A 23,492-nucleotide genomic window follows, 5' to 3' on the forward strand; every position below is an offset into this window, starting at 1 on the left:
CATTTTGCTGCTAGACCAATCGCATTTCTTTTTGTACATCTACCATTGATGACTAAGATCCATTCTTGAGTACTCCAGCCGCGACAACTCCGCCTGCGACTGGTCGAGCCAACCGATCTTCACCAGCATTGACCGTGAATGTAGCACTAACAAATGAGCCCAGGTTTGGTGTCCCTAAGGATACGTTTAGAAATGTGCAGCATTGGAAGAGAGAAAGGCACTGACCAACGTTGGACATGGCATAGTAGGTCGCATTGGCTTGCTTCGTGTCGATGGTCAGCGTGAAGAATCCGCGGAAGGAATGTCGGGGTTCTGGGCGACGATCAGCGCAGAGATCGGGTTGGTCTGGGCTGGCGTGGCGCCTGGGTGATTTTGGGTAAGTGGTGTGTGAGGTAGTATTAGTAAACATACCAGCACCGAATGGGGACGGCGAGGTCACAGCGGTCCCTGCGAACTCGACAGCGATGGAGCCTTTGCCAGTCACGGGGTCGTATCTAGAGGCAAATATTATTATGGCTCATTTCGGAAAGCCATGACGGACGTCGTTGTGTCGTTGGGGTCTACGTGAGTGGTAAACAAAAACTCAACGGAAGTAGTGGTGACTTACGCGCGAGATCGGAGACCCAGTTGGCGTGGCTGTCGCCCGAGAGGATGATGGTGTTCCTGATTTTATTCGCGTGCAGGTGGTCCAGGATGCGCTGGCGGTTCATGCGGTACCCGTCCCAGTCGTCCTATGCGTTTCCTCTCAGTGGCAGTTTGCGGTACTGAGTATATGCCCACCAGATCGGCTGCACTTGTCAGCCAATCGATGCAATCAAGTAACAAGACAAACGAACCGAACACGCCGTTCAGCAGAATTTGGGTGAACACGATTTGTTGACTGTCATGTCAATGGTGAGCAGAGGTAAAAGCGGTTGAGGTTACCCGACGATCCTCCAAATAGCCCCGCGGTTTTGAGACTCGATGAGGGTATCTGAGAACCCTGTGTGGAGGATTAATCAAGTACACGTTCGATAGTAGTGAGTCTAACATTTTTCCTGGGCGGCACCCATGAGTGAACGGTCGGGAATATCCGCCAAGGACGCAATGACTAATTGTGGTGAGCAACGATGTGACCAACTTGTACACACAACTTACAGTCTGTCAACCTGTAATCCAATCGGTCGGTCAATTAGGAGGAATGAATACCATGGTTATAGTCAACGTCAGTAACATCTCGGTCATATTGACCTAGAGGCAAGGTGATGAAATGGTTCAGAGCATAGAAGAGCGGATTATACGCGTGTCCAGCATGGTCAGATCCAGAAGCTTCCCGATCTGGAAGTTGCGCCAGATGCGCAAGAGGTCGGTGGTCTCGACTTGACGAACGGGGATCCACTCGTGGTAGGCACGGACGGCGGCGAGCTTGCGGTCGGTGAAGCAGGCCCCTGACGCAGAAAAGGCACAGCCGGCTGAACTGTCGTTGGAGTTGGTCGAGCCGGCCTTCCATGTGTTGTCGGCCACCTGTAGACTTGTGAGAAGGATATTTTAAAAGGACACCAGGGTTAAAACCTCGTGATCATCCTAGAGTTGGAGGCAATCTTCAGCTTCAGAACTTGATTAGATTGGTAGTAATATACCCTTGATATATTCAGTATTAATTATATAATATGCTGCCCTCACCAAACATTAATCCACGGCGCGTTCAGATGTGCGGCGAGCAGGCTGCTATCAGTCCGATATTGGGCATAGCGCTGCCGGTAGTCGTGGATGGTTGCAAGCTCCCTTCCTAGACTGCGTTCATCAATAACGTGAGTTAGTAATGTCAAGTAAGCAGAACGCACACCGCTCGGCCAATGGCAGCACTGAGAAATTATCAGCTATCCAGCCACCGGGAACTGGACACTTTACCCATTTCCAACGCTCTCGTAGATGTAGTCGCCGAGATGGACGAAGATGTCCGCCGAGGTGTTGTGCGCGGCAACTCCATAAGCATTGAACCATCCTACAAGACCGGGTTGGTGTAACGCTAGCCGGCGCTGAATCACACGCACCAGTCTGGAATTGAGAGCATGAAAACACTGCCAACGTCAGAGGCTTGCCACCGTTGACTGTATTGGCGGGTGTGTTTGGGCTGGGGAGAGTTCGTGTTTTCCCAACCGGGCTGGTTGTCGCTGGGTTGGTGCAGTCGGAGAACACATAGGAATACTGGGTGTCTGGCTTGAGGCCCTTGACTTCGAACTTGACGGTGAAGTCCACGTCCCAGCTGGTGAAGGCTTGGTCTGACTGGACTGGCTTCCCCTGCATCCCTGGCGAGGAGAATACGTCATACGAGACGCAAACTGGCACGCTTTGGTCTGGCCCAGCGCCGAGGGGAAAGGCGCGGGTCCAGATGAGGACAGAGGTGTCGAAAGGGTCGCCCTGGTTTTATAAGCACGCAGGCGGAGGTGGCAGTAAGTAATGGGCCTTACGCTGGCCACCGAGTGTGTGAAGTTGATGCCTCCGCTCCAAACCGTTGGGCTCTGGAAGGTTTATGTGAAGAATAGGACATCGAGCAAGCAACGCACAGTCCCAAAATGAGCGCCATAGAACGTCGGATAGTGGTTGTCGTCGAACTTGTTTTCTGTAGTTTGTCGCCGTTGGAACTCTTTCAGATGGTGCGCTTCGAGTGCCTTGGTGTTTACCGCAAGCTTTGTCGATTAGTAATGAACATAAAGGTGGAGACTGGTCAAGCAACCTGTGGGTGGTCCGCATACGGAGACCAGTACGCCAAATTTCGATCGTAGAGCGCTGTCGCTGCTGTCGCGGTGGCCACGCAAAAGACGACGAAAAGCCAAGAGACGGTCATGGTTTGAGTCGGCACTCATTCTAATTTGGCTTTAACGGGCCCAGCTCGACTGATGAACAGGCAACGTTCATGAGCGACGTGGGAGGTGCGGTGGAGAAAGGCTGAACCGAGTGCAAAAATGTAGCCATTGCACGACAGATGAGCCAGCCAAGTTCTAAGCATATCCCAAGCTTCCGGGTTAGATTTTACTTCAGCCATTTATGGTCGGAATGTTGGAAGGAAAACGACGCCAGGCTGCCGTTGTGGTGCTGGCCGCGGCGGCTTGTGTGGCGCGCATCACTGGCAAGCCCAACTTGAATTCAAGTCGTCACGGTGTCGTGACCGTGACGAACGTGGCATTGAATAGCACCGACCAACTTGAACACGACCTGGGAATCTACACATTCGCACTCGCCGCTCAGCACGGAACGCAGAACAATAACAGTGATGTCCTATGATCAGAATCCCCTCAGCTTTACGTGGTGCTCCATTTCTCTCCGAGAACCGGAACACAACACCGCTACGCTATCATCTTCGCAACGTATAAGAGCAGCGAGGTATAAAAATTTTAGGCCAGTAGCGCGAAATTCGGGCGGACATAGTCTGCTTCTCTTCTGTACTTACGCTCAATGCAAGCCTCGTCAGACAGCAGCACAAATGCCCCAATCCGCAAACCGTATGTGCCACCAACTGGTTTTTGATGGCTCACATCTGCCGTTAGATCTGGGGCCTGTGTTCACTGCAAGTCTCTGAAGGTAAAACCTCTCGGTTGATGATTAGTCATTGTCTAACAGTAAATCAAGGTTCGGTGCCAATTTCTTCCCAACCAGACCATCTGTAAGAGATGTCACGACGGAAACCACGCCTGTGTTCCTCGGATGAGAAAGAAGCGCAAACCTGCACCGACGCATGAAGATTTGGAAGAAGAGACTCTGCGGCAGGACCACGAAATCGCTGCCCTTCTGGCACAATGGGATCAAGCCATGACCTTGTCGAGAATAAGTCGAATCCTACCTGACCGTCAGGCAGCAATTGCACCCTCTGCTATCACTCAATCTGCAGAAGCCGCCACCGCATCCTACTTTTCTCGAGGTCAGGACCGATTCATTATACCGTTATACTTATGGTTAATTAAAGCACAGGACGGTCTAGTTGGTGTCGCGCTCCTCCCATCGTGACCGGCTGCTCCCTTTATCCCACAGATATATTAAGCCTTTTCAGCATGCAAGTTGCCATCCTGATTCTGTTTCAGAGCTGACCGTACACCAGTTATTTCCAATCTATCCACCCTTATTTCTCTATTCTGGACCCCGTCTTACATTCGGACCCTGCCGATGTGATTTGGAGCTGTCCGTTTCTGTTCACTGTCAGTGAGTGCGTCTCATCGTCAAGCTGGTCACACAAACCCAAGATGTCCCGCTAGTCTGTTCTACTGCTGCCAGATTCTATGCATCACGTCCCGATCTGGACTCGCAAGCTTATGCCTTTGCGCGCAACGCTGCTGCGACTGCGTTGATTGAAGGAGCTATATCGGTGGACGTTTGTCAGGCATATACCATCATGGCTGCGTATCCAACACCAGAGAAAAAACTGGCTGATGACAGAAGCTGGTAAGCTCAACTATGTTTTCCCACAAACTTCTTTTGAACACGATTAGGTTATACTTGGGCATGGCAATCAGGTCATTCACAGTTAACCAACTCTCATCCAGCTGACTGAGTTGCTCAGAATAGGAATACAGCTCAAGCTGGACCAGCCAGCTCAATCAGAGCAAGATGAGCGCGCAAGACAGAATAGAATTCGGACATGGCTGTATTGCTGTTGTGGAGACGGGTTTTACGCTGTCAAGCTCGGGAAAATGCCGATGCAAGGCCTCGACGACTACATCGCTCGCACATCCCGAGCCTGGTATCAGGCATCAGCGCCAGATTCAAGTGGCCCTTTTGATGTTTACCTCCACGCTTGCGTCCAGCTTTTGCGGAAAGCGATCGCCTGGCGTGGAACTGTTTGTTGCGCAGAAAAGGTCTCCCTTGATGCTGGTACGATGTGCAAGTTTCAACTTTAGACAGACACGCGATTTGGCCGCCTTTTGCATATCAACTCAGGAGGAACTTGCCCAAGAATTAGAATTCTGGAGCTCTGTCTTTGATCGCAATGGTGGCACAAATGGTTTGCTCCGTCTCTCTCTTATTGGCTCGTCGGTGAATGACCATTCAGCAGATCCATATCATGTTTATCGAGTGACTAACGTGCAACTGTAAGTCGGTGAGATTCTTGTTGGAAGATTTCTGAACTTGTTCAGGATCTGCTCGTATCTTCGCCTGGCCATTCTGGCCCGCGCGTTCCAAGAAGCTTCAACAAGCTCACTTTCGCCTGTCGCAGAAATTCTTTTGCTGTCTATTGACGCAGCTCAACAAGTCGTTCATATAGCGCTACGCCAAACGCATTCAGGTCCTCACTTTCGATCCATTATGCAGACACATCTGGTCTACATTGCCTTCGCCGCTGCGTTTCTCATCAACGTACAATTCTTCTGTGCTGTCCTGCAGAAAATTAACCCCCACCTCACAGTTGTTACGACCACAATTCATCTACCTCATCCACCCCGACACCCAGCAAGCGATTGTTGAACTTGTTGAACGACTTGTCGACGCGTGGGGTGCTGAGCCAGCTGCCCTTAACGCCAGACATTCTCCCACCAACTATTCGCGTTTTATTTCGTCCCTCCTCGCCAAACATAACGTACGCGGAACTGGCCAAGAGCTTTTCGCTGCCCCCGACACATCGCTTTGTTGGCCAGAGATGTCAGTAGCTCTTCCCGAGATAGACCCAGACATTGACTGGTTGTTCTCGCATGCCGATTTTTCGCTCATGCACTTTCTGAACTCCGTTCATGGCGCGGAACTTGAACCCCCATTAGACCCCAGCAATATGTGGTATTGGCAGTAGATTTGTCGTTGTGTATTTGTCCTAGTACTTGTAGCCCGATCAGTAATAGCTCTTATCCGTAACGACGATGGATAGGGCTCACCCAATAGCTCTCAAGTCGGTCTTCGTGGCCTTCTCTGATTCTCCAGTCATGATGATAGGCAGGCGTACACAAAACTGTTTGGCCCGGGCACGACTCTTTCACGAGTCCGCGATGCGGCACTGGGTGATCGGTTATTTGCTTCAACTGCTCTCGAGGTACCAGGCCGTAGTTTGGCCTGGAAGGTATGTCGTTATATGCTGCTGTTATTTAATTCCAAACACTGGTCTAGTTGTTTCTGCTACCAGATGAACCGCTCCAGCAAGTTGCTGTGGACGCACAGCCAACACCTCCGCTCCGCTCGCTGCAGTCGTCGCGAAAGCAATACGTGAAATTAATGAAAGAGCATTTGCGAGCGCCTGACGGCAGTTTCGAGGAAGGGGTGGTAATTCCCGGCTCATCCACATCGGTCGAACGCCAAGCATCTTCAAGCAACGATCTCGAAACAAATAATCCCCTCAGCCTGCATAGCGAGGTGTGCATATCTACTTTGTGAAGGAGCACTCCCCTTGACTAGACTGTTGTCAGAACCCATGGAAAGAGTGGTTCAACGCCGTCGAAACCCGAAAGACCATACTACAAGATGTAGAACGCACTTTCCCCGAGATTGCATTCTTCCGTGACCCCGAAGTAGGAGTTTCCGTGCTGCAACTAGCGGTTTTCTGACGACCTCCAGGTACAACTTCAGCTCACACACATCCTTTTCATCTATTCGACCGTGATCAATCCAGTGGTGGGCTATCGCCAAGGTTGGAATCATCATTGGCTTCTTGTCTGGGGTATACTGAACTTCCCACTGGTTACAGGGATGCACGAGCTCCTTGCACCACTCTACTATGCCGTTGACCATGATTCAGTGGAAGAATCGACTGAACCCCCTCTACAAGAGCTCTGTGCGCGAACTTGGGTTGCTGCCGATGCCTTTGCCCTATTCTGCGCGGTTATGAAGGGTGCTTCACGCTGGTACGAATGGCAGGAGACACCCCCATCATCGCGGCCCACTCCTGGCTCGCCATTTGCCCACCATGTCCATATTCCTGTTGGCCCGGTGGAGGTCAAGCCTTACGTTACGCCTGTGGTCCAAGACTGCAATCGAGTTCAACACCAACTATTGCGGACTACGGACCCGTTGTTGTGGAAGCATATGCAAGCAACCGGGATCGAACCGCAAATATACGGAATTAGGTGGCTCCGTCTCATCTACACCCGCGAATTTCCTCTGCCAGTTGCCATGAAGCTCTGGGATGGTTTGTTTGCGTGTGACCCGTCCTTGCAGCTTGCTCACTGGGTCTGTGTGGCCATGTTGATCAGAATACGCAATGAATGTAAGTGCTCTTCATTTGTTTAATCTACTCTCTGACCTGTTGTTTCGTCCAGTGATTCCGGGTGACTACAGTGTCGCGCTGACAACACTTTTGCGCTATCCATCTCAGACCAGCGATGAATGGTCTCACCACACGAGCATCTTGCTCAAGCAGGCGTTGGAATTGCAAATGTCTCCAATCGCTGCAACTGGGAATCTACTTGTTTTGGAAAACAGGAACCTCCTGAATATCCCGTCTGAGGTGCCTGCCCCACCTCCACCCCCTCAAAGACGAGGCGCTCGACATAAGGAGAAAACACCCCCAGCTCCGAAAACGCCAACAGAATCGCGGCCGACGGCTACGGCACAGACACAACCCCAGGCTAGTCTCGAAGGATTTGCGCGTGGATTATTGGAAAGAGGCGAAAGTTTCGGCATCAACCGAACTCTCATGAACGCTGTCCCTGAGTTCAGAGTTTGTGGTCGCTTTCTTGCCTATTTTGTACTGATTCATTGCAACAGCGGAATTTGTCTGAGCTTGCCGCTTCATTTGTGAGATCACCCACGAACACATCGTTTCCTCTCGTTGAAGAGGAACGACCAGACGAAGAAAGGCCGCCCTGGGAAGCCAAGTCGCGGCGGTGGTACGACTCGCATATTGAGGAGTTGGAGGCTTCGATGACTAAGAGCAAAACAACACAGCAACGACTGGCGGAAGGGCTCTCGAGGGCTGTGGACATACTGCTACAAGATGAAAGCGAAGTGAAGGACTTGGAGCAGCTAAAGCGATCAAGAAGAGAGGCGTTGGAAGCTATCTCTTATGTGCGAGACATGCTGGCCAGCAATATTCCGTCAGACATCGACGAGGAAAGGCTGTTCGGTGAAGAGGGGCTACAGAGACGCAAATTGGCTGCAGAAGAGAAATCGAAAGCCAGCGTTATGCAAATACCCCAACCTGCGATTCCTTCCCCACTTGCTGTGGTCGATTCGCGACCGTCGGTCCCGCCTCCCATCATACCGCCAACCCAACAGGCAGTCATTACACCTTCCAAGTCCACTTTTTTCACCTACGGCTCCGCCATGGAAATATACTCGATCTAACTTCTCGGAAAGTCTGCCTTCTGCCTCACTCCCTCGTGTCCCTCCGCCCACTTCATCGACGTTTCGTAGACCGCCAGAAGCGGTCATGGAGAAGAAAAGGGTGCAGCCTCCAAAATCATCTCCACCGCTCAAGACTGGGGATAGTAGAACAGAACATGACCCACTGGGTGTCTTGTAGAAATAAGTAGTAGAATGCACGGCTTGTGATTGGTCGGCGGTTACTTGACCTTGATCACTTGTGATTTTGACCCAACGTCGGCTTAGTCCGGAACGGCCATGCTCAGAAAAAGCCTCCAACGGTCGTTGCGGCACACTCGCTCCTTCCACGCTTCACCTGCTGCCCGCAAAGTCGTTGCGACAAATCCTGTTAAAGCAGAGGAGGTCAAGGTACCGCAGCTTGGGTCTTGGGTGGAAGGAATTGCTGACTTGTGTTAGTCTTGGTCGTCCGGCAAGTATCCCTTGATTGAACACGAATACGATGCTATTGTCGTGTGCGTCTGAATCTGGCGCGTTGGGTTTATGACGTTGAAGCGTTTTTTTTTGTAGCGGAGCCGGTGGTGCTGGGCTGAGAGCAGCTTTTGGGCTGGCAGAGGCTGGTTTCAACACGGCTTGCATCACCAAACTTTTCCCCACTCGCAGTCATACCGTCGCGGCCCAGGTAATTCAGCAATTATTATTCGTCCACTTCGCTCATTGTCTGCAGGGCGGTATTAATGCGGCACTCGGAGTAAGCATCATCATCACCATCCGTTCACCCTCTTCGTCGACCAATGCCTTTTTTTCTGCTAACAGAACATGACCGAGGACGACTGGAGATGGCATATGTACGATACCGTGCGTATATAAACTAACCAAGCTGCGCTCTATTGCTGATGTTTTCTCACAGGTCAAGGGCTCTGACTGGCTCGGAGACCAAGACGCGATTCACTATATGTGCCGGGAGGCGCCAAATACTGTCATTGAAGTGTGTTTTCGACAGCTACTAGCTGCGTTTTACTAATCCACTCTGAACAGCTTGAACACTTCGGTGTCCCCTTTTCGCGGACTAAGGAGGGCAAGATTTACCAGCGCGCCTTTGGTGGTCAATCGTTGAAGTACGGCAAGGGAGGACAAGCCTATCGCTGTGCAGCAGCTGCTGACCGAACCGGCCACGCGCTTCTTCACACGCTATATGGCCAATCCCTGCGACACAACACCAACTTCTTCATCGAGTATTTTGCGCTTGACCTCATCATGCAAGACGGGGAGTGTCTTGGTGTCATTGCCCTCAACATGGAAGACGGCACCCTCCATCGTTTCCGGGCTCACAAAACGGTATTGGCGACTGGCGGGTATGGACGGGCCTACTTCAGCTGCACAAGTGCCCACACTTGCTCTGGTGACGGCAACGCCATGGTTGTCCGTGCTGGCCTTCCTCTTCAAGATCTTGAATTCGTCCAGTTCCACCCGACGGGTATTTATGGTTCCGGCTGTCTGATCACTGAAGGTAACAGAAAATGTGTTTATTATCTGCTCTTGCTGACCAATTTGCAGGCTCTCGTGGCGAGGGAGGTTATCTCCTCAACTCTGAGGGTGAACGGTTCATGGAGCGTTACGCACCGACCGCGAAGGATCTTGCCTCGCGTGATGTCGTTTCACGTAGCATGACCGTGGAAATTCGGGAGGGTCGAGGCGTTGGACCTGACAAGGACCACATTTTCCTCCAACTGAGCCATCTCCCCGCTGAAGTCCTGCATGAGCGTCTGCCTGGTATCTCTGAAACCGCCTCGATTTTCGCTGGAGTCGATGTCACCAAGGAGCCCATTCCTGTTCTCCCAACTGTCCACTACAACAGTGCGTTGTTGCCACCATTTATTCATTTTTCAATTTGTTCAACTCTTTCCAGTGGGTGGTATCCCGACGAAGTACACTGGCGAGGTCATCACCATCGACGCTGAGGGTAAGGACAAGATTGTCCCCGGCTTGTATGCTGCTGGCGAGGCTGCCTGTGTCTCAGTTCATGGCGCCAACCGTCTCGGAGCCAACTCTCTACTCGATATTGTCGTCTTTGGCCGCGCCTGTGCTCACCACATCAAGGAGACCCTCACTCCCGGCAAGCCGCATAAGGAAATCCCTGCCGAGGCCGGTCTCCAAACTGTCGAATACTTGGACAAGATTAGGTATGTTTTGGCAACTTTTGCTGTCGATTGTGTTCTGAAATGTGGCCAAGAAAATCGGACGGCCCCGAACCAACGGCTAAAATCCGTCTCGAGATGCAAAAGGCCATGCAAGCCGACGCCGCGGTTTTCCGGTTTGTTTTTCCATCCAATGTCTTTGTCGATGGGCTTCTCACCCGAGTTAACAGTACGCAGTCCAGCTTGGACCATGGTGTCAAGAAACTCCGGGAAATTTACAAGAGCTTCGACAATGTCGGTATCAAGGACCGAAGCATGATTTGGAACTCGTCAGTATATTCAACGTTTCCTTTTTCATTCGCGGCCGCTTATTAGTGTATCACAGGGACCTCGTTGAAACTTTAGAACTCCGCAATATTCTGCAGTGTGCCATCCAGACTGTGACCTCTGCTGCTGCCCGTAAAGAGTCGCGTGGTGCCCATGCCCGTGAAGATTACCCAGACGTTCGTTGTCTATCTCAAAAGCTTTGCCCCACTGATTTTTTTTTCCATTCAGCGTGACGACGAGACTTGGATGAAGCACACGCTGAGCTTCCAGCCCGACGTGTCCTCCCCTGATGTAGTGCTCAAATACCGTGACGTAATTGGGACCACTCTCGATGAAGAGGAGTGCAAGTCGGTTCCGCCATTCAAGCGTGTCTACTAGATGCAACTGTACGATAATAATAGCACTATTTATCGTTGACAAAAAAACACTGGGTTATATGGGTACATTCAGAGCGTGTTGCGCAAAAGTGGTCTCGGGGAAGTAGCGCGCTCGGGTGGTCCTCCCACCGAAGAATCGACCATCCAATTCACGGACTGTTTTCCAAGCACCAACAGGACCCCCGAAGACCACAAAAATGCGGACGGCTTCCTCTGGGTTGGCTGGCGGAGGGTTGACCACATGGACAACCACTCGCTCGACAACTCCGTTCTTTGAGCATTCGTCGCCTGTGAATTAGTCTTAGCACGCTTGCTCCAAGTAAAGAATGACATCCGCCAACCTATCTCGCCGCTAAGCTCATCATCCAACTCATCGACGCCAACCATGTTGGTCAATACAACCACACGGCTTGGCTCGCCAAAGCGTTCCCTATCCTCCCTAGCCTTTGAGTCCTCGTTGTTATTGATGATCTTGCCCATCTGCGAGCCAATCGCTTTCCCAGACGGCCCAGCTTTATTCTTGCCATGCGACACTTGCTCGACCGTCAGAGCGTTGACGATACCAGAGCCATCCGCGCCAAGGCCCTGGCCCGCTGTGTGCCCCCATTTCTGCATCAGTCTGGCAGCGAAGCCGTGAGGGTCTGGTCTGTTGAAGATGAACATCGTTTGGTCAAGGGTGTAATGAGTGCCTACTTTTTGGGAGGGGCTTCCTCTTCTTTTGGAGGCCCGAGGGCACCAAGACGAGCCGCGATGGCGGCAGCAGCTTTAGTGCGCGCATCTACAGCAGCTGCAATTGCTGAAGGAGGGCCTGGAGGTGGCGGTGCAGTTGGAGGTGCAAACGGATTATAGGCCAAAGCAGGAGGAGAAGGTTCACGTGCGACAGGTGGTGGTGCTGGTGCTGGTGGTTGTCGGCTGGCAGAAGACAAGGCGACTCGTCGAAGGTAGGCTTCATCACCCGTTTCGGCTGATTTGACAGAAGGTTCAGCAGGCGCAGACGGCATGGCAAGGCGTCGTTGGTAAGCCTCATCTCCGGATGAGGCGACAGGAATTGGGGCTGGGGTCCAGCGATCAACCTCCTCAAAACGACCTAGAAAATATTGATTCGACACAAGAATTGCTTGTCTTTGGGGAACATACCAGTTTTTTTTGGTCGTTCGTCATCTTCACTGTCCGTATTGTCGCTGTCAGAGTAGCTCCCACCGCGCCTCGCTCGTTTGCCAACTTCTTGTCTCCGCTCTTCAAGAAGCCGCTCCCTGCGCTCAATGCGGTCTTTTTGTTTCCAAACTTTGTATTCGTTGTAGTCATTCGGCCGGAGCGGGTCGTATGGCTCATCGGGGTCCCATGTCAGTATCGGAGCCGCGTGCTTGTTCTGGTGACATGAAGACCATAAGCAGCAGCGGACAAATACTGCAACACACCTTTTTGCTTCGCTTCCCACCGCCTCCTTTTCTTTTCTGGTTCGATTTAAAGCCGTTGACATCCTCGTCGAGAACCATCGACGGTGGCTTGACCTTCTTCCCCCAGCCAGGCTCGGGTTCTTTTTTTGCGGGCTCTGCGGCCGGAACTGGGGCCGCAAAAACGACTGCCGTAGACGAAACAACAGCAGAGGCGGGAATAGCAGTAAGGGCCGCGCCAACGGGAAGTCTTGGGGCAATTGCCTTGGCCTTTTGTGGTGCAGTCCTTCGTGTGGGCGCAAACGCGAGTGCGGCTGACCAGCCTTGGAGAAATGCACGAATATCGGATTCAATAAACGCATTTTAATGTCGCATACGCGAGCATGAAAGTACCCTTGCTAGCGGCAGGCATTGCCTTGGATTCATCTTCGGTCACTGCTGTTTCTGCAACTGTTGGTTCTGGCTGAGCAGGTTTGGCTATTTCTTCTGGAACAGCATCGTCGTTGATTGGAGCTGACGGGACAGAAGCGCCACTCGAGAAAGTGACGCCACCGTACAGGCCGCCAGCACGAGAGCTCATGATGGGCAGGAAGCAAGAGTAGTAATACACGTGATCAGCGATACATCCAAGGGTTATTATTTTACTTTGTGTCCTGAGTGCCAAAGACCGCCTTCTGACCTTGTTCTTTCATTAGTTCGTCACCAGTCAGATGCCCGTAAGCTAGTTTAGCACCGCCAACAGCGACATTGCCAGCTCGTTCAGCGATTCCTGGCGCATCTTGCGTGGTAGTTGGCATTCTGCCCGTTGGCTTCGCTGTCGCATGGGCCCAACCATCATCTAAAGGAATCAGTAAGAGCACTACGATCGAGTCTATGCACTTACCATCATTTGAGTCTGGGCGAAGCGGGTGAACAGCAGTAGTCTCCAGTATCTTGTCGGCGTAACCAGTTGAATCTTTTAATATTCTACGGGCCTGTTTGTCGCCTTCAAAATTGGGCCCAGCACCAGCACCCCGGTCAGATGTGGTTGGGTCTGTTACCTGAATCGTGTCAGTGGATAGAGTCCATTATGACTCGTCAACAACTCACAAAATTATTCTCGAGGGGGTCGGTAGGATTAGAGGACGAAGTCGGGTTGGCCATGCCAGGATAGACACCGACGCCCTGCGCTGTTTGAAGATTCTTGTCGTTGAGAGCCATGATAGTTAATTTGAATGAGACTGAGGTTAGCTGACTGCTTATATAGACCGAAGCTCCAAGAAACGGTTGACGTCAAGATAAGTCACCTCTGACGAGCGATGGAGTCCAAGAGAAACAGTCTATTCACCATGGGTTGAATCTATCACGAAAATAACGATCCATCGCTGGCTTTGAAAGGACATGTACTGCGAAAGAGCCCGCGTCTACCATTGCCCAGCCGTTGTGTGTTTGCTTCTTTGAGTTTGGCGGTATTGGAAGTGGAGGTCGTGAAGACAAGAGCTGATAAAACTGTAAGGACCACAGTGCATAACACCCACAAAAAAGTACTTGCTGTCTTGCGGACGATGCGCACAATGCTTTCTATCGCGCCTCTATTCTCAGTACCCTCCTTGACCTCATCAGAAATGAGCAAAACATTCGAGTGGAGAAAATGACGTCCTACTTGGGCTAATGCAATCCAGCTCCAAAGACTTCCCGGCACGTCAAGGGCCGATTCTCCGGAATATGTGCCGCCTCTTCTTCTCCGTCCTTGGGGCTCTTTATGTGGGAGAGGTGGGCCTTCAGGAATGGGCTTTGGACGCGTTATGAGAAGACTTGTTGGCTCGAGTAATGGGGACTGAATGAGTTGGGCATGCAGTTCTTTCAGCGGTTCAGGAGCATCGAGTGGCAAAGGAGGCGGCTGGAGTGGTTTGAAGTGAGGTGGTGGATTTCGAAAACGCGTCGCTTCGGTCGCGGTGTCGACAAACCAAGGGATTGTAGACAAACGGCGAGTTGCCTGCCGCAACAACATTTTGGTCTGCCGAGAAAACAAGTCGCGACTCACGTGCCAACATTTGATCTGCTATTCCCTTTTCTCCTCCCAACATACTTCCTTCATGGGCATTCGCTCGACTGTGGTGTTCTGTGTGACCAGCTTTCTGCTAGGTCTGTGTCTAATTGTCGCTCACTTATTTCTCTGTGTCTCTGATCTCTAGTAGGCACCCTGTTTACCCATTGGATTGCAGACTCCTTGACTCTCTGGAAGTCGCCCATCACCGATGAGCACCTATGGACTGCAGCAAGCTATTACTACTTCCTCACCAAGGCTGCCCCCTTTATTCTCTATTTGTTCACTGCGGTAGTCGCTCTGGGTGCAATCGCAGTTCTATGGAGTCTTGGTGACGGAGAGGCTTCTAATCTAATGTTCGATGGTGGTTCAGTCTGTACGTGCCCTTTCTCAACTTCGTCCCTTTCTCAAAGTCATTTCAGTCTTGTTTGGAACATCTGTGGCACTCTACTCCTACTCTGTCATTCCAGGTACGCGTCTCTTCGCGCCGACTTGATCCCATTTGCTCACACAAATTTAGTCATCGTTGCAAAATTCGCGACCCTACCCGTCCACCAAGTGCGTTCTTGGGTCAACTGTCGTCGTCACAAGTACTCATCTCTTTCCGTCTAACCAGGAGAAAGTACCAGATTTGATGCGGAATGACATCTTGCATCTTGCCTCCAACAACCTGATGTGTAGTGTGGCTTTAACGGGGGTATTGATTCTCCAAGCAGGGCGATTCTGGACCGAACGCAGCGATGATTCACAAGTCGCAGCCGAATTGCGACGTCAGACAGCGCTACTTCGAGCTGCCGAGTCGCGTGCGAGGACCCCGGAGCCACAAAAGCCTTCGTGAGACGGCGACATTGGATTAGTACTGCTGCACTATGTACGATATTAATAATCTGGATTTGGTTGGATTCCGGTCATGATTCTTGGTCCTTGACAATGTCCTCCTTGCGAGGACCAGAGTTTTTGATCTCCCGTCCTTGGCCAAGCAGTGACTGAGCATCATCGTCCAAGACAATACCTGCTGAAAGTCAACAAATGGTTCATCAGAGATGGATCAGTAGAAACTGTACCCAGTCCTTCCTCTCTAACTAGTCCCAAAACATGTTCTAATTCGACCTAGGGTACTCTTAGCGTTTCAAGATCCGATGCTAGGGTCTGCACTCACGAAGCCATCGTTGTCCACATCGAGTTTTTGGATGACAGCATGACCGACATCATCGTCGGGTTTGTGCCTGATCACCGCGAGCGCTTTTTCCAAGTCTTTCACCGATATCCGGCCTTGCGCATCAGCAGACATCAATTGCAGTGAGCTGCCAACCCGTGAATCGTATTCCTCCAATTGCTTGTCGATTTTCGTAAGCATGGACCGGATCCGTTTGGTCAGAGCACCATCAGGTGATTTGGGATCCTAGACTTGGGGTATCAGCGTCTTCAGCAAAACACAATAGGCCGACGAGACCTCATTAGCTTGCAAGTTCTCTTCCATAAGAGCCCTTAACTCGTCTCGTTCTTTCAAAACACTGGACTTGGCGGAAAGAATGGACATGGCATCAGCCAGCTCCTTCAGCTGTTCGGTGGTCATGCGGGCGGAGTCCTCGACGGTTGCTTCAGGAATTAGCTGGCAAATGTTAGACCAGAGTGAAAGCAACAAGTTCCCAACCATCTACCTCAGAGTCAGGGAGAAGAGATTGAGCCGTGGAAGCCTCTAGTTCTGCTGCTTCCCTCTTTGCACGACGAGCATCTTCTTCCTTTTGCTCTTGCTCCTCTTCGTCTTCGATCAGTTCTTCCTGTTGTTGCAGTACCTCTAGTTTCTGCTTGTAACTAGCCTTGTCAGAGTCGACCTCAAGTTCCGCTTCATTGAGCTAAATGGTTTCGATTAGCGGAAATCCTTAAAGTTACACTGTTACCCACCAGATTGTCCGGCAAGCCACTCAACACACTTTCCAAGCTTTGTATGACGACTGACTTCCCATCAACTCCGTCGGTGGGCTTTTTGTCGAAGTGGAATGCTCTTCCGAGGACCAACAGGACGCCAGAAACACGGTTGTGTAAATGCAAATGAATCCACGTATTAAGCTCTTCCCGTAAACGCGCAGGAGAAAGCCCGCCCGTGCGGATACCGCGAGATTGGCAAGCAGCCTGTAATTCAGAGGTCGATAATTCGCCAACACCCTCCGAGTCTATTGACTGGTCATCGCGTCGAAGGTCAAGCAGCCGCGAGCGGATTTGTCCTCGAAGGAAGTTATCCGTCCCAAAAGCATTGAGTCCCATATAACGCGACATCGACACAAGCTGAGGTCGTGACAAGTTATCCAGTGTCAGGTCGTCGTCGAAAAGCTTGGCCACATTGATAATATCCGTTGCGGAGGGAGACTCCCCAGTAGATCGTACCTGTTGGCCTGTTAGCCTCGCGACGCAGTCATGAAGAAAAGAATAACCTTGCGAAAGAATTCTTTAAATGCATCGGTTCCGACAATGTGAGCATTAGCTTTCAACCCAGACTCCCGGAGTGTTTCTTGCAAGAATTTGGCCATGTCTAACCGGACACGAAGCAACTTTCGTTGTTTTTCCTCCTGTGAGGACTCGTGAACAAGACAAATGTATGTTTGATTTAATCTTACCGCAGCGTATTTATCCTCAAATGTGGAAGGCAGCATGTTGGGAAACAGTTTCAGCGCAACAGGGAGTAGTAACTCCATGAAGGGCACGGCAACGAACACAGCAAAGGGCACGAGCCGCAGAAGATCTTGTGTAGTGCGCTTCAACTAAAGGGAAAAACAGGTCAGAATACCGCGTCGAGTCAGCGATATTCATACCTGCCGACGTTCTCGACGTGTTAAGGACTCTCCGTGGAGGATTTTCCATTGCAAGCGAGCGGAAATGCGGACCTCCGAAACCAGTAGTTTCGACCCATGCCAATAATGCTGGAGTTCATGCTTCACTTTTTTCCAAGCGCGTGTCACGAGGGGACCTTTGGGCTGTTCTTTTGGTGCGGGTGGGCCAGCTTTGGGATCGGATGCTGTAGTAGAGACGTCGCGATTCGTACTCTCAAAACGGCGCGACTGGGAAAGTGTGGGAAGGGGAATTACGGGTCGAAGTGAATGCGGAGCAAGAATATGTGGGTGAAGTCTATGAGAGCGAGCAAGGAGAGCGGGTGCACGGCGGGGAAGCCATACAGACATAAGAAGAAAGAGTCGGAAGGCAAGAAATCTTTCTCGTTACACCGGCACGATGACATCAGCATCCTCTGCCGGTCATGAACTCCAAGAAGGTAGCCACTTTTCACCAACGACCAACTTCAACTGAACCATCCTACTATAGGCGAGGCGCCAATATCTCAACTCGATCCACAATACTATAGATCGCGACTGGACTCCATTTCGAGCTGTCGAAAAACGATTCAAGGTCGATTCCTTTGGAATTTATGTGGGCTTTCTTGAGACCAGGTTTTACAGGCTAGATTTCCGCCTTTGGATCTCTCTGACGTGCTAGACTTGGCTCTCGTCGACGACTCATCCACGCCATCCTCCCCCAAAGGCTGCATTAATAACCTCGCATATCGAAAACTCCAATCAGATGTCTCTGCCTATACCTTGGTAGACCGGCACCAGGGTCTTGTAATATTACCAGGTTTTATTTCCCCTGCTCTTCAACGGGGCTTGATTAAATGGACACTCTCTGAACACGCTCGACCGCCAAACGACACAAACCTTGACACACATTATATCATTCCTGAAGAGGGATTGTGGTCACTGTACCAACAAGAGCGCTCAGGCAAAAGCTCTGAGATGGTCCAACCACGTATAATTGGCTCTGAAGACGAGATCTTGCGTGAGCAACCAGGACCCCGCCAACTTATAAACAACACTCCTGCATCGCCTGAAACCTTCCAGGAAATTTCTGTTGCTCCTAAACCTCCTGTTGCGCCGTCGACGACCGCACAACCTGCCTTACCTTCTACACTTGTGCCCAAGCTACGATGGGCCAATATTGGCTGGGTGGATATGTCCCTCAACGCATAAATTCATACTGACTATCTTTCAGTCTTATCATTGGGGTAGTAAGCAATACGATTTTGCTAAAGGCAAGGGTACGATTGACCCTACTCTTGCGAACATATGCCATCGTGCTGTTCAAGCCGTGGATTGGAGCCAGATATATAGCGACGACGATGGATTAGACTGGGGCGAGAACGGACCGGAGTGGCGAAGCTGGAGAGACAGTTATGGTATGCTAAAAAGCTGCTGTTCTTCAAGTTACTCGTCCGATTCATCTTCGTTTCAGAACCAGATGCTGGCATCGTTAACTTTTATCAACTCAGAGTATGTGCTTGACTTCTCAGCAAATGCGTCGATGAACAATCCTTCATAGGACACTTTAATGGCCCATGTTGATCGCTCAGAAGTCTGTGCAACATCACCTCTTGTCTCCATCTCGTGGGTGTTGTTAGCAGTATGCGCTGCGTTTGGTCTAACTTTGGGTTCAAGACTTGGCCATGCTGCAATATTTCTCATCGGAGACTCGACCCGCGACACAAAGCCAGATGCTATTCTACTTCGTTCGGGAGACGTGGTGATCATGTCTGGTCCAGTTTGTCGAAGGGCCTATCATGGAGTTCCACGAATAATTGAGGACTCGCTGCCGCCACACTTGGTTGAAGGAGACGATGAATGGAAAGAGTACATGAGCACAACGCGGATTAATGTGAATGTCCGCCAAGTATTCCCGAAGGGCTTTAGATTTGGTGTATCGGAGTCAGTGTGACATTTGTGACCGATGACGTTTGTCGCTTTACAGAGGCAGTTCGCAGTCGGGGGCGCAGTTGACCGCAGCGTATAAGGAATGACAGATGGTTCAGGTTCTTCTTTTGGTGGCCTCTCAACACTTTCAGTGTGTCTTTTTCTTCCGTCGGCTTCCCCTGTTTTATCAAGTTACTAGTCCGATTCTATGGTCGAAATAAAGCGCACACCCGAACCCAGCTCTCCAACGAGCGTTGAGGATGCCAAACATAGACTGGTCTACACGAAATCCAAAGTCTATGTGAACCCGTGCGCAATTTCCAATGCCTAGATAGCATTCCCTAACGCTACCAACAGTACAGCTTATGCTCGAGACAACGTGCCTGGCTTCATTGCTATCGTGAAGCGTGTAAGAGTCATAATTATAACCACGCCCATTTCCTCACTGAGTCTTGATCCACAGGAAGCTGTAAACCCAACTTATCTTCTTGCGTGGCTTCCGGAGCAACTCGTTAACGAGAAAGGCGCTGCTGAATGGGACAAATTCACCAAGATCGAGGAGAGTACTATTCTGGAGGAGGAAGATGAAGGTGTGTCCATTGAATGTTGTTCATTGCAGCTCTTTCAATCCACTTGCTTTAGATGTTGTCTTCATCGATCCCCCAACGCAACGTCCAGAGTCATACGCCTTCTCCGTGCCGCTCACTTCGATCTATTCGTTAATTGTCCATCCTCCGACGTTATCGTCTTGGTGTCAGTTTGGCCACATTCTTCTACCGGCTACCAACTGACCGATAGCCAGATGGTTCAGTTGGAATCAATCTAATCAATGGAGATACTCTTCCAACCCTCCATTTTCACGACGACGAATCCAGGTCCTTCACCCTTCCTTCTCCTCCAGCTCCTAAACGACGCAGTGCTGTAACCTCATATCCACCGCCTCCGTCGGCATCTCCCCCAGCTACCAGTCCACATCCCAATAATTCATGGGGCGGAGATCACCTCCTAGCCCGCTTGCGGTCATATGCACACATTCTTCGCTCAACTCTCCAGCCCTCCCTCTTTCTCGTTGGTTCGTATGGTTTCTATTTGTCCTACTTCTCCTGTTCATATTCAGAGCAGATCCGTCACGAGCCGACATTGAAGCGCACTCAACACAACTGTTTGCGGATGACGCTGTCGACGATATTTTAGCGCAATCGTCATTTGTCAACTCTCACTCGCCAATACCTGCACATCGCAGGCCGAGACCGCTCTCTTCGCCTGGTATCGGACTGTCCCCTAACCCTTACTCACATCGCTCGTCGGTCCTCCATCGTTCTCTTGCATCTCCAACCTCAAATGCTCAATCATCATCTCAAGCTCGAACAGCACTTCTCCAATCATTTTCAAACATTACTAGAGCCACAAGACACGCCGCCCAAAACATTCTCTCCCATCCGCTCGCCAAACCAATCATCCCCCATCTTCCTGATCCAGTTCGCAGTCTGGTCAACGCAAACGGAGAGTGGAGCAGCTGGGTGGACAAGAGCGGAGTAGGGGAGTTTGAGAGCGCGCGTGTTTACTTGGCTCGCTGGGCGCGGATTGTAGCCGAGGAAGGCGAAAGGGCCAGAAGACGGGAAGCACAGACATTGCCTTCAACCTCCGCTGGGGTAGCAGAGGAGTCGTCTTCTTTGGGCGTATTCGAGCTGTTGCATTCTACTGCCAATCTGCCAACGCCCAAAGCGTCTCGAGATCCACAACATCCCATTGACGAAAAAACTTGGGCAAGTTGGTTTGGAAAAGACGGACGACCTACTGTTAGCTTTGAACATGCGAAGAGAGAAATCTTCCGAAGAGGAATTGACTCCAGTGCTACACTTCGACAACGTATTTGGCCATTTATTCTGGGAGTCCTTGATTGGGAGTCCACCGACGCCGAGAGAACGGCAAAGTGGGAGGCAAAAAGGTTCGACGCTGAATCTGTACAATCATGGCCACAGAGCTCATATCTATCCACAGACAAATATATCAGACGACGAAAGACGAATGGTGTGGTGTTCCGGAGGTCTTCGAGCGTCAGGACATTCAGGAGGTATTTTTGTGACGTTGGCGTTTACCTCGCGTTCATCCTTGCCTCTTTTAGGAACGTCACCGCATCGATGTAGACTGTCGACGAACAGATAGGAATCAGCCTCTATTTGCGACTCCGGACTCTACACCGTCACACGATGGGCCCGAATGGGACGAGAAGGAGAGGGCAAAGCGCTACTCCGTGATTTCTCCCGGACTCTCGGATATTGGGGCCCAGTCACCAACAAACGAGCACATCGACCGACTGGCTGGCATCCTTCTGACGTACAATTTTTACGAGAAGGAATTGGGTACGTTTCGCTTGGTTGTCTGTACCATGCGTGGCCAATTGAATATGTTTGCAGGCTATGTCCAAGGAATGTCTGACATGTGTGCTCCAATATATGTGGTTATGGCCGCCGACGAGGAGCTGACGTTCTGGTGTTTTGTGGAATTCATGGATCGCATGGTGAGAAGGTGTCATTAAAATGTCTCTCTCTCAAGTTGACTCTCGTCTGCATAGAAACAAAATTTCCTTCGGGATCAAAGCGGGATGAAGAAGCAGCTATTGACACTTCAACAACTCATTGAGGTCATGGATCCAGAGCTTTATCGGCATCTTGGTATGTCAGCAGTGTCAGCTCGGACTTGGTTCTCATATCCCGCAGAAAAAACCGATGGCCTCAACCTTTTCTTCTGCTTCCGGTAAGATTCCTGATCTGGCTAATTTATGCGTGGTTCTCAATAAAATAGCTGGGTCCTGATCGCATTCAAACGTGAATTCCCGTTCGAGGACGTGCTACGCTTGTGGGAGGTTCTGTGGACCGACTATTACAGCAATGGTTTCGTCTTATTCGTGGCATTGGCCGTTCTCGAGTCGCATCGAGATGTGATTCTCCGTTACCTTGTCGAAGTAGGTCTTTTTTGTTTATTCGTCCAAACTGTCGCTCATTCAGTCTAGTTTGATGAGATACTCAAGGTTTGTGCTGACCTTCTACTACAATGGACTGGCCACTAACTGAATGCAGTATTGTAACGAGCTGAGCATGACCATAGAGCTAGATAGCACTCTGGCGCAAGCTGAAGTGCTCTTTCTCTCGTTCAGCCAGATCGTCGCAGACATTGATCGTCGACATGCAGAGAACCTCCAAGCTGTAGCCCCGACGAACAACTTACGGCGAAGGGGCTCACGTGGCGGAACTGACATTGCTCTGAATATTCCACCGTTGTCAGAGAATCTACGAGATTTATTGAAGGCGGGTCGGGAATAACTTGTATTATAACTCGCAACTTGTTGTACACTTAGCACACACACACGACTAATCACTTGCTAATTAGATGGGTGCGTCAAGGTCGTTAACGCTTTTGAGTAGCGCAGGTCATGAGAGTGAATTTCGGTTTCAACGTTATCTAATAAGCCTGATGAGGACACCATCATATCAACCCAAAAAAACCCCACTTACGGTTGTGGTTCGGTGGGCGTAATGTCTTCTGTTCGGGTGGCAACCAGCTTCAGGGTGCGGTCAAAACCGTGGTTGGACTACAAAAAGGTCGGGTCTAGTGGATCTAATGGAGAAAAATCATACCAGATCGCGCCAAGTTTCCTCTTCGTCGTTCTCTGTCTGTAACTGATAGATCTGTAGAAAGCCTTTAAAGCTTTGGGAGAATGAGCCAGGGCTGATGAACGAGCAAGCATCGACGCACGTCAATTCGCCGCTTTCCGTCACATCCAAAAACTCGACCAATTCCTCCTTAGTTTCTTGAGAGAACGGGTGGCCATTGGTGTCTTTTGCCCATTGATCAAGTCCGTCTTGCGATAGATACGCGCCTTCTGGTGGTACCAGAAGTATATGTTTCGCTGAAGCAACGGATACCGGAGGGGGAGGCACACAGTACTTGGCTTGGATCGGTATGAGCAAAGTCGCGTGTTACCAAAGGAAGAGAATGGAACCAAAGATGTGCTTCAGGCATACTTCTAGCTACTAACAATGAGCTCCCATTAGTATCTCAGAGGAGAATAGTCACCTGGTCTGAGATGCCTCCCTCATCGTCGAGGAGTTGCACATTGGCAATGTTATTCCGTCTGCCTTGCACTCGACTGGGCTCTGCGAAACAAATGTAAGCCTTTTGCTAAGGAAATCTAGCATCTGAATTTTATTTTACCCGGAGTCTCAGCCCGCATAGTTTATCGGGCGAAGGAAAACCAAAAATGGGCCGGCCGTCGTCGAGTC

General features: G+C 50.7%; 9 protein-coding genes across 9 annotated transcripts; 4 read left to right on the forward strand and 5 right to left on the reverse strand.

Annotated features, from left to right (window-relative positions):
• Positions 1–52: 52 nt before the first annotated feature.
• MIND_01038000 (Alkaline phosphatase D) lies at positions 53–2,827 on the reverse strand (the record flags this gene model as incomplete). Its single annotated transcript, XM_037366968.1, has 18 exons — positions 53–174; positions 226–494; positions 542–560; positions 608–731; positions 781–788; positions 837–880; positions 925–982; positions 1,031–1,090; positions 1,189–1,230; positions 1,281–1,510; positions 1,552–1,620; positions 1,663–1,773; positions 1,824–1,844; positions 1,891–1,984; positions 2,034–2,400; positions 2,451–2,501; positions 2,547–2,669; positions 2,717–2,827. 18 exons carry the CDS (start codon positions 2,825–2,827, stop codon positions 53–55), a joined length of 1,923 nt encoding a protein of 640 aa, XP_037216362.1.
• Positions 2,828–3,435: 608 nt separating this feature from the next.
• On the forward strand, positions 3,436–8,238 carry MIND_01038100 (Rab-GAP TBC domain-containing protein; the record flags this gene model as incomplete). Its single annotated transcript, XM_037366969.1, has 16 exons — positions 3,436–3,482; positions 3,528–3,561; positions 3,610–3,932; positions 4,076–4,176; positions 4,230–4,416; positions 4,464–4,487; positions 4,535–4,811; positions 4,876–5,063; positions 5,109–5,328; positions 5,378–5,742; positions 5,884–6,019; positions 6,067–6,309; positions 6,363–6,464; positions 6,511–7,159; positions 7,212–7,612; positions 7,660–8,238. The coding sequence occupies 16 exons, from the start codon at positions 3,436–3,438 to the stop codon at positions 8,236–8,238; spliced, it is 3,876 nt and encodes a 1,291-aa protein (XP_037216363.1).
• Positions 8,239–8,502: 264 nt separating this feature from the next.
• Positions 8,503–11,057, forward strand: MIND_01038200 (Succinate dehydrogenase [ubiquinone] flavoprotein subunit, mitochondrial; the record flags this gene model as incomplete). The annotated part of the gene is made up of 13 exons (XM_037366970.1): positions 8,503–8,625; positions 8,674–8,729; positions 8,785–8,896; positions 8,942–8,965; positions 9,031–9,072; positions 9,125–9,202; positions 9,253–9,724; positions 9,772–10,071; positions 10,124–10,397; positions 10,448–10,528; positions 10,583–10,681; positions 10,738–10,855; positions 10,908–11,057. The coding sequence occupies exons 1-13, from the start codon at positions 8,515–8,517 to the stop codon at positions 11,055–11,057; spliced, it is 1,917 nt and encodes a 638-aa protein (XP_037216364.1). The 5' UTR covers positions 8,503–8,514.
• A 54-nt stretch (positions 11,058–11,111) lies between these two features.
• Positions 11,112–13,030, reverse strand: MIND_01038300 (G-patch domain-containing protein; the record flags this gene model as incomplete). The annotated part of the gene is made up of 6 exons (XM_037366971.1): positions 11,112–11,344; positions 11,398–11,702; positions 11,750–12,143; positions 12,194–12,425; positions 12,475–12,773; positions 12,844–13,030. 6 exons carry the CDS (start codon positions 13,028–13,030, stop codon positions 11,112–11,114), a joined length of 1,650 nt encoding a protein of 549 aa, XP_037216365.1.
• A 61-nt stretch (positions 13,031–13,091) lies between these two features.
• MIND_01038400 (G-patch domain-containing protein) lies at positions 13,092–13,832 on the reverse strand (the record flags this gene model as incomplete). The annotated part of the gene is made up of 4 exons (XM_037366972.1): positions 13,092–13,288; positions 13,334–13,490; positions 13,540–13,703; positions 13,778–13,832. The coding sequence occupies 4 exons, from the start codon at positions 13,830–13,832 to the stop codon at positions 13,092–13,094; spliced, it is 573 nt and encodes a 190-aa protein (XP_037216366.1).
• A 693-nt stretch (positions 13,833–14,525) lies between these two features.
• On the forward strand, positions 14,526–15,314 carry MIND_01038500 (uncharacterized protein; the record flags this gene model as incomplete). Its single annotated transcript, XM_037366973.1, has 5 exons — positions 14,526–14,574; positions 14,628–14,852; positions 14,899–14,946; positions 14,997–15,034; positions 15,093–15,314. 5 exons carry the CDS (start codon positions 14,526–14,528, stop codon positions 15,312–15,314), a joined length of 582 nt encoding a protein of 193 aa, XP_037216367.1.
• Positions 15,315–15,384: 70 nt separating this feature from the next.
• MIND_01038600 (MRS7 family protein) lies at positions 15,385–17,682 on the reverse strand (the record flags this gene model as incomplete). The annotated part of the gene is made up of 9 exons (XM_037366974.1): positions 17,287–17,682; positions 17,092–17,235; positions 16,909–17,043; positions 16,382–16,861; positions 16,138–16,332; positions 15,930–16,088; positions 15,636–15,878; positions 15,541–15,586; positions 15,385–15,488 (listed from the first exon to the last, which is right to left on the reverse strand). Exons 1-9 carry the CDS (start codon positions 17,650–17,652, stop codon positions 15,385–15,387), a joined length of 1,872 nt encoding a protein of 623 aa, XP_037216368.1. The 5' UTR covers positions 17,653–17,682.
• A 44-nt stretch (positions 17,683–17,726) lies between these two features.
• On the forward strand, positions 17,727–22,532 carry MIND_01038700 (uncharacterized protein; the record flags this gene model as incomplete). The annotated part of the gene is made up of 23 exons (XM_037366975.1): positions 17,727–17,741; positions 17,792–17,875; positions 17,926–18,468; positions 18,515–18,698; positions 18,755–18,792; positions 18,842–18,906; positions 18,958–19,214; positions 19,268–19,279; positions 19,329–19,360; positions 19,409–19,518; positions 19,567–19,618; positions 19,673–19,799; positions 19,852–19,962; positions 20,012–20,281; positions 20,332–21,157; positions 21,211–21,283; positions 21,335–21,572; positions 21,627–21,730; positions 21,785–21,884; positions 21,930–21,966; positions 22,015–22,174; positions 22,223–22,240; positions 22,290–22,532. 23 exons carry the CDS (start codon positions 17,727–17,729, stop codon positions 22,530–22,532), a joined length of 3,699 nt encoding a protein of 1,232 aa, XP_037216369.1.
• Positions 22,533–22,667: 135 nt separating this feature from the next.
• MIND_01038800 (uncharacterized protein) lies at positions 22,668–23,443 on the reverse strand (the record flags this gene model as incomplete). The annotated part of the gene is made up of 7 exons (XM_037366976.1): positions 22,668–22,671; positions 22,725–22,801; positions 22,848–22,917; positions 22,966–23,161; positions 23,213–23,240; positions 23,287–23,366; positions 23,425–23,443. The coding sequence occupies 7 exons, from the start codon at positions 23,441–23,443 to the stop codon at positions 22,668–22,670; spliced, it is 474 nt and encodes a 157-aa protein (XP_037216370.1).
• Between the last annotated feature and the right edge of the window lie 49 nt (positions 23,444–23,492).

The sequence above is a fragment of the Mycena indigotica genome (assembly GCF_014461135.1).
Source record: "Mycena indigotica strain 171206Taipei chromosome Unknown Mind.scaff0009, whole genome shotgun sequence".
Classification (NCBI taxonomy): Eukaryota; Fungi; Basidiomycota; class Agaricomycetes; order Agaricales; family Mycenaceae; genus Mycena; species Mycena indigotica.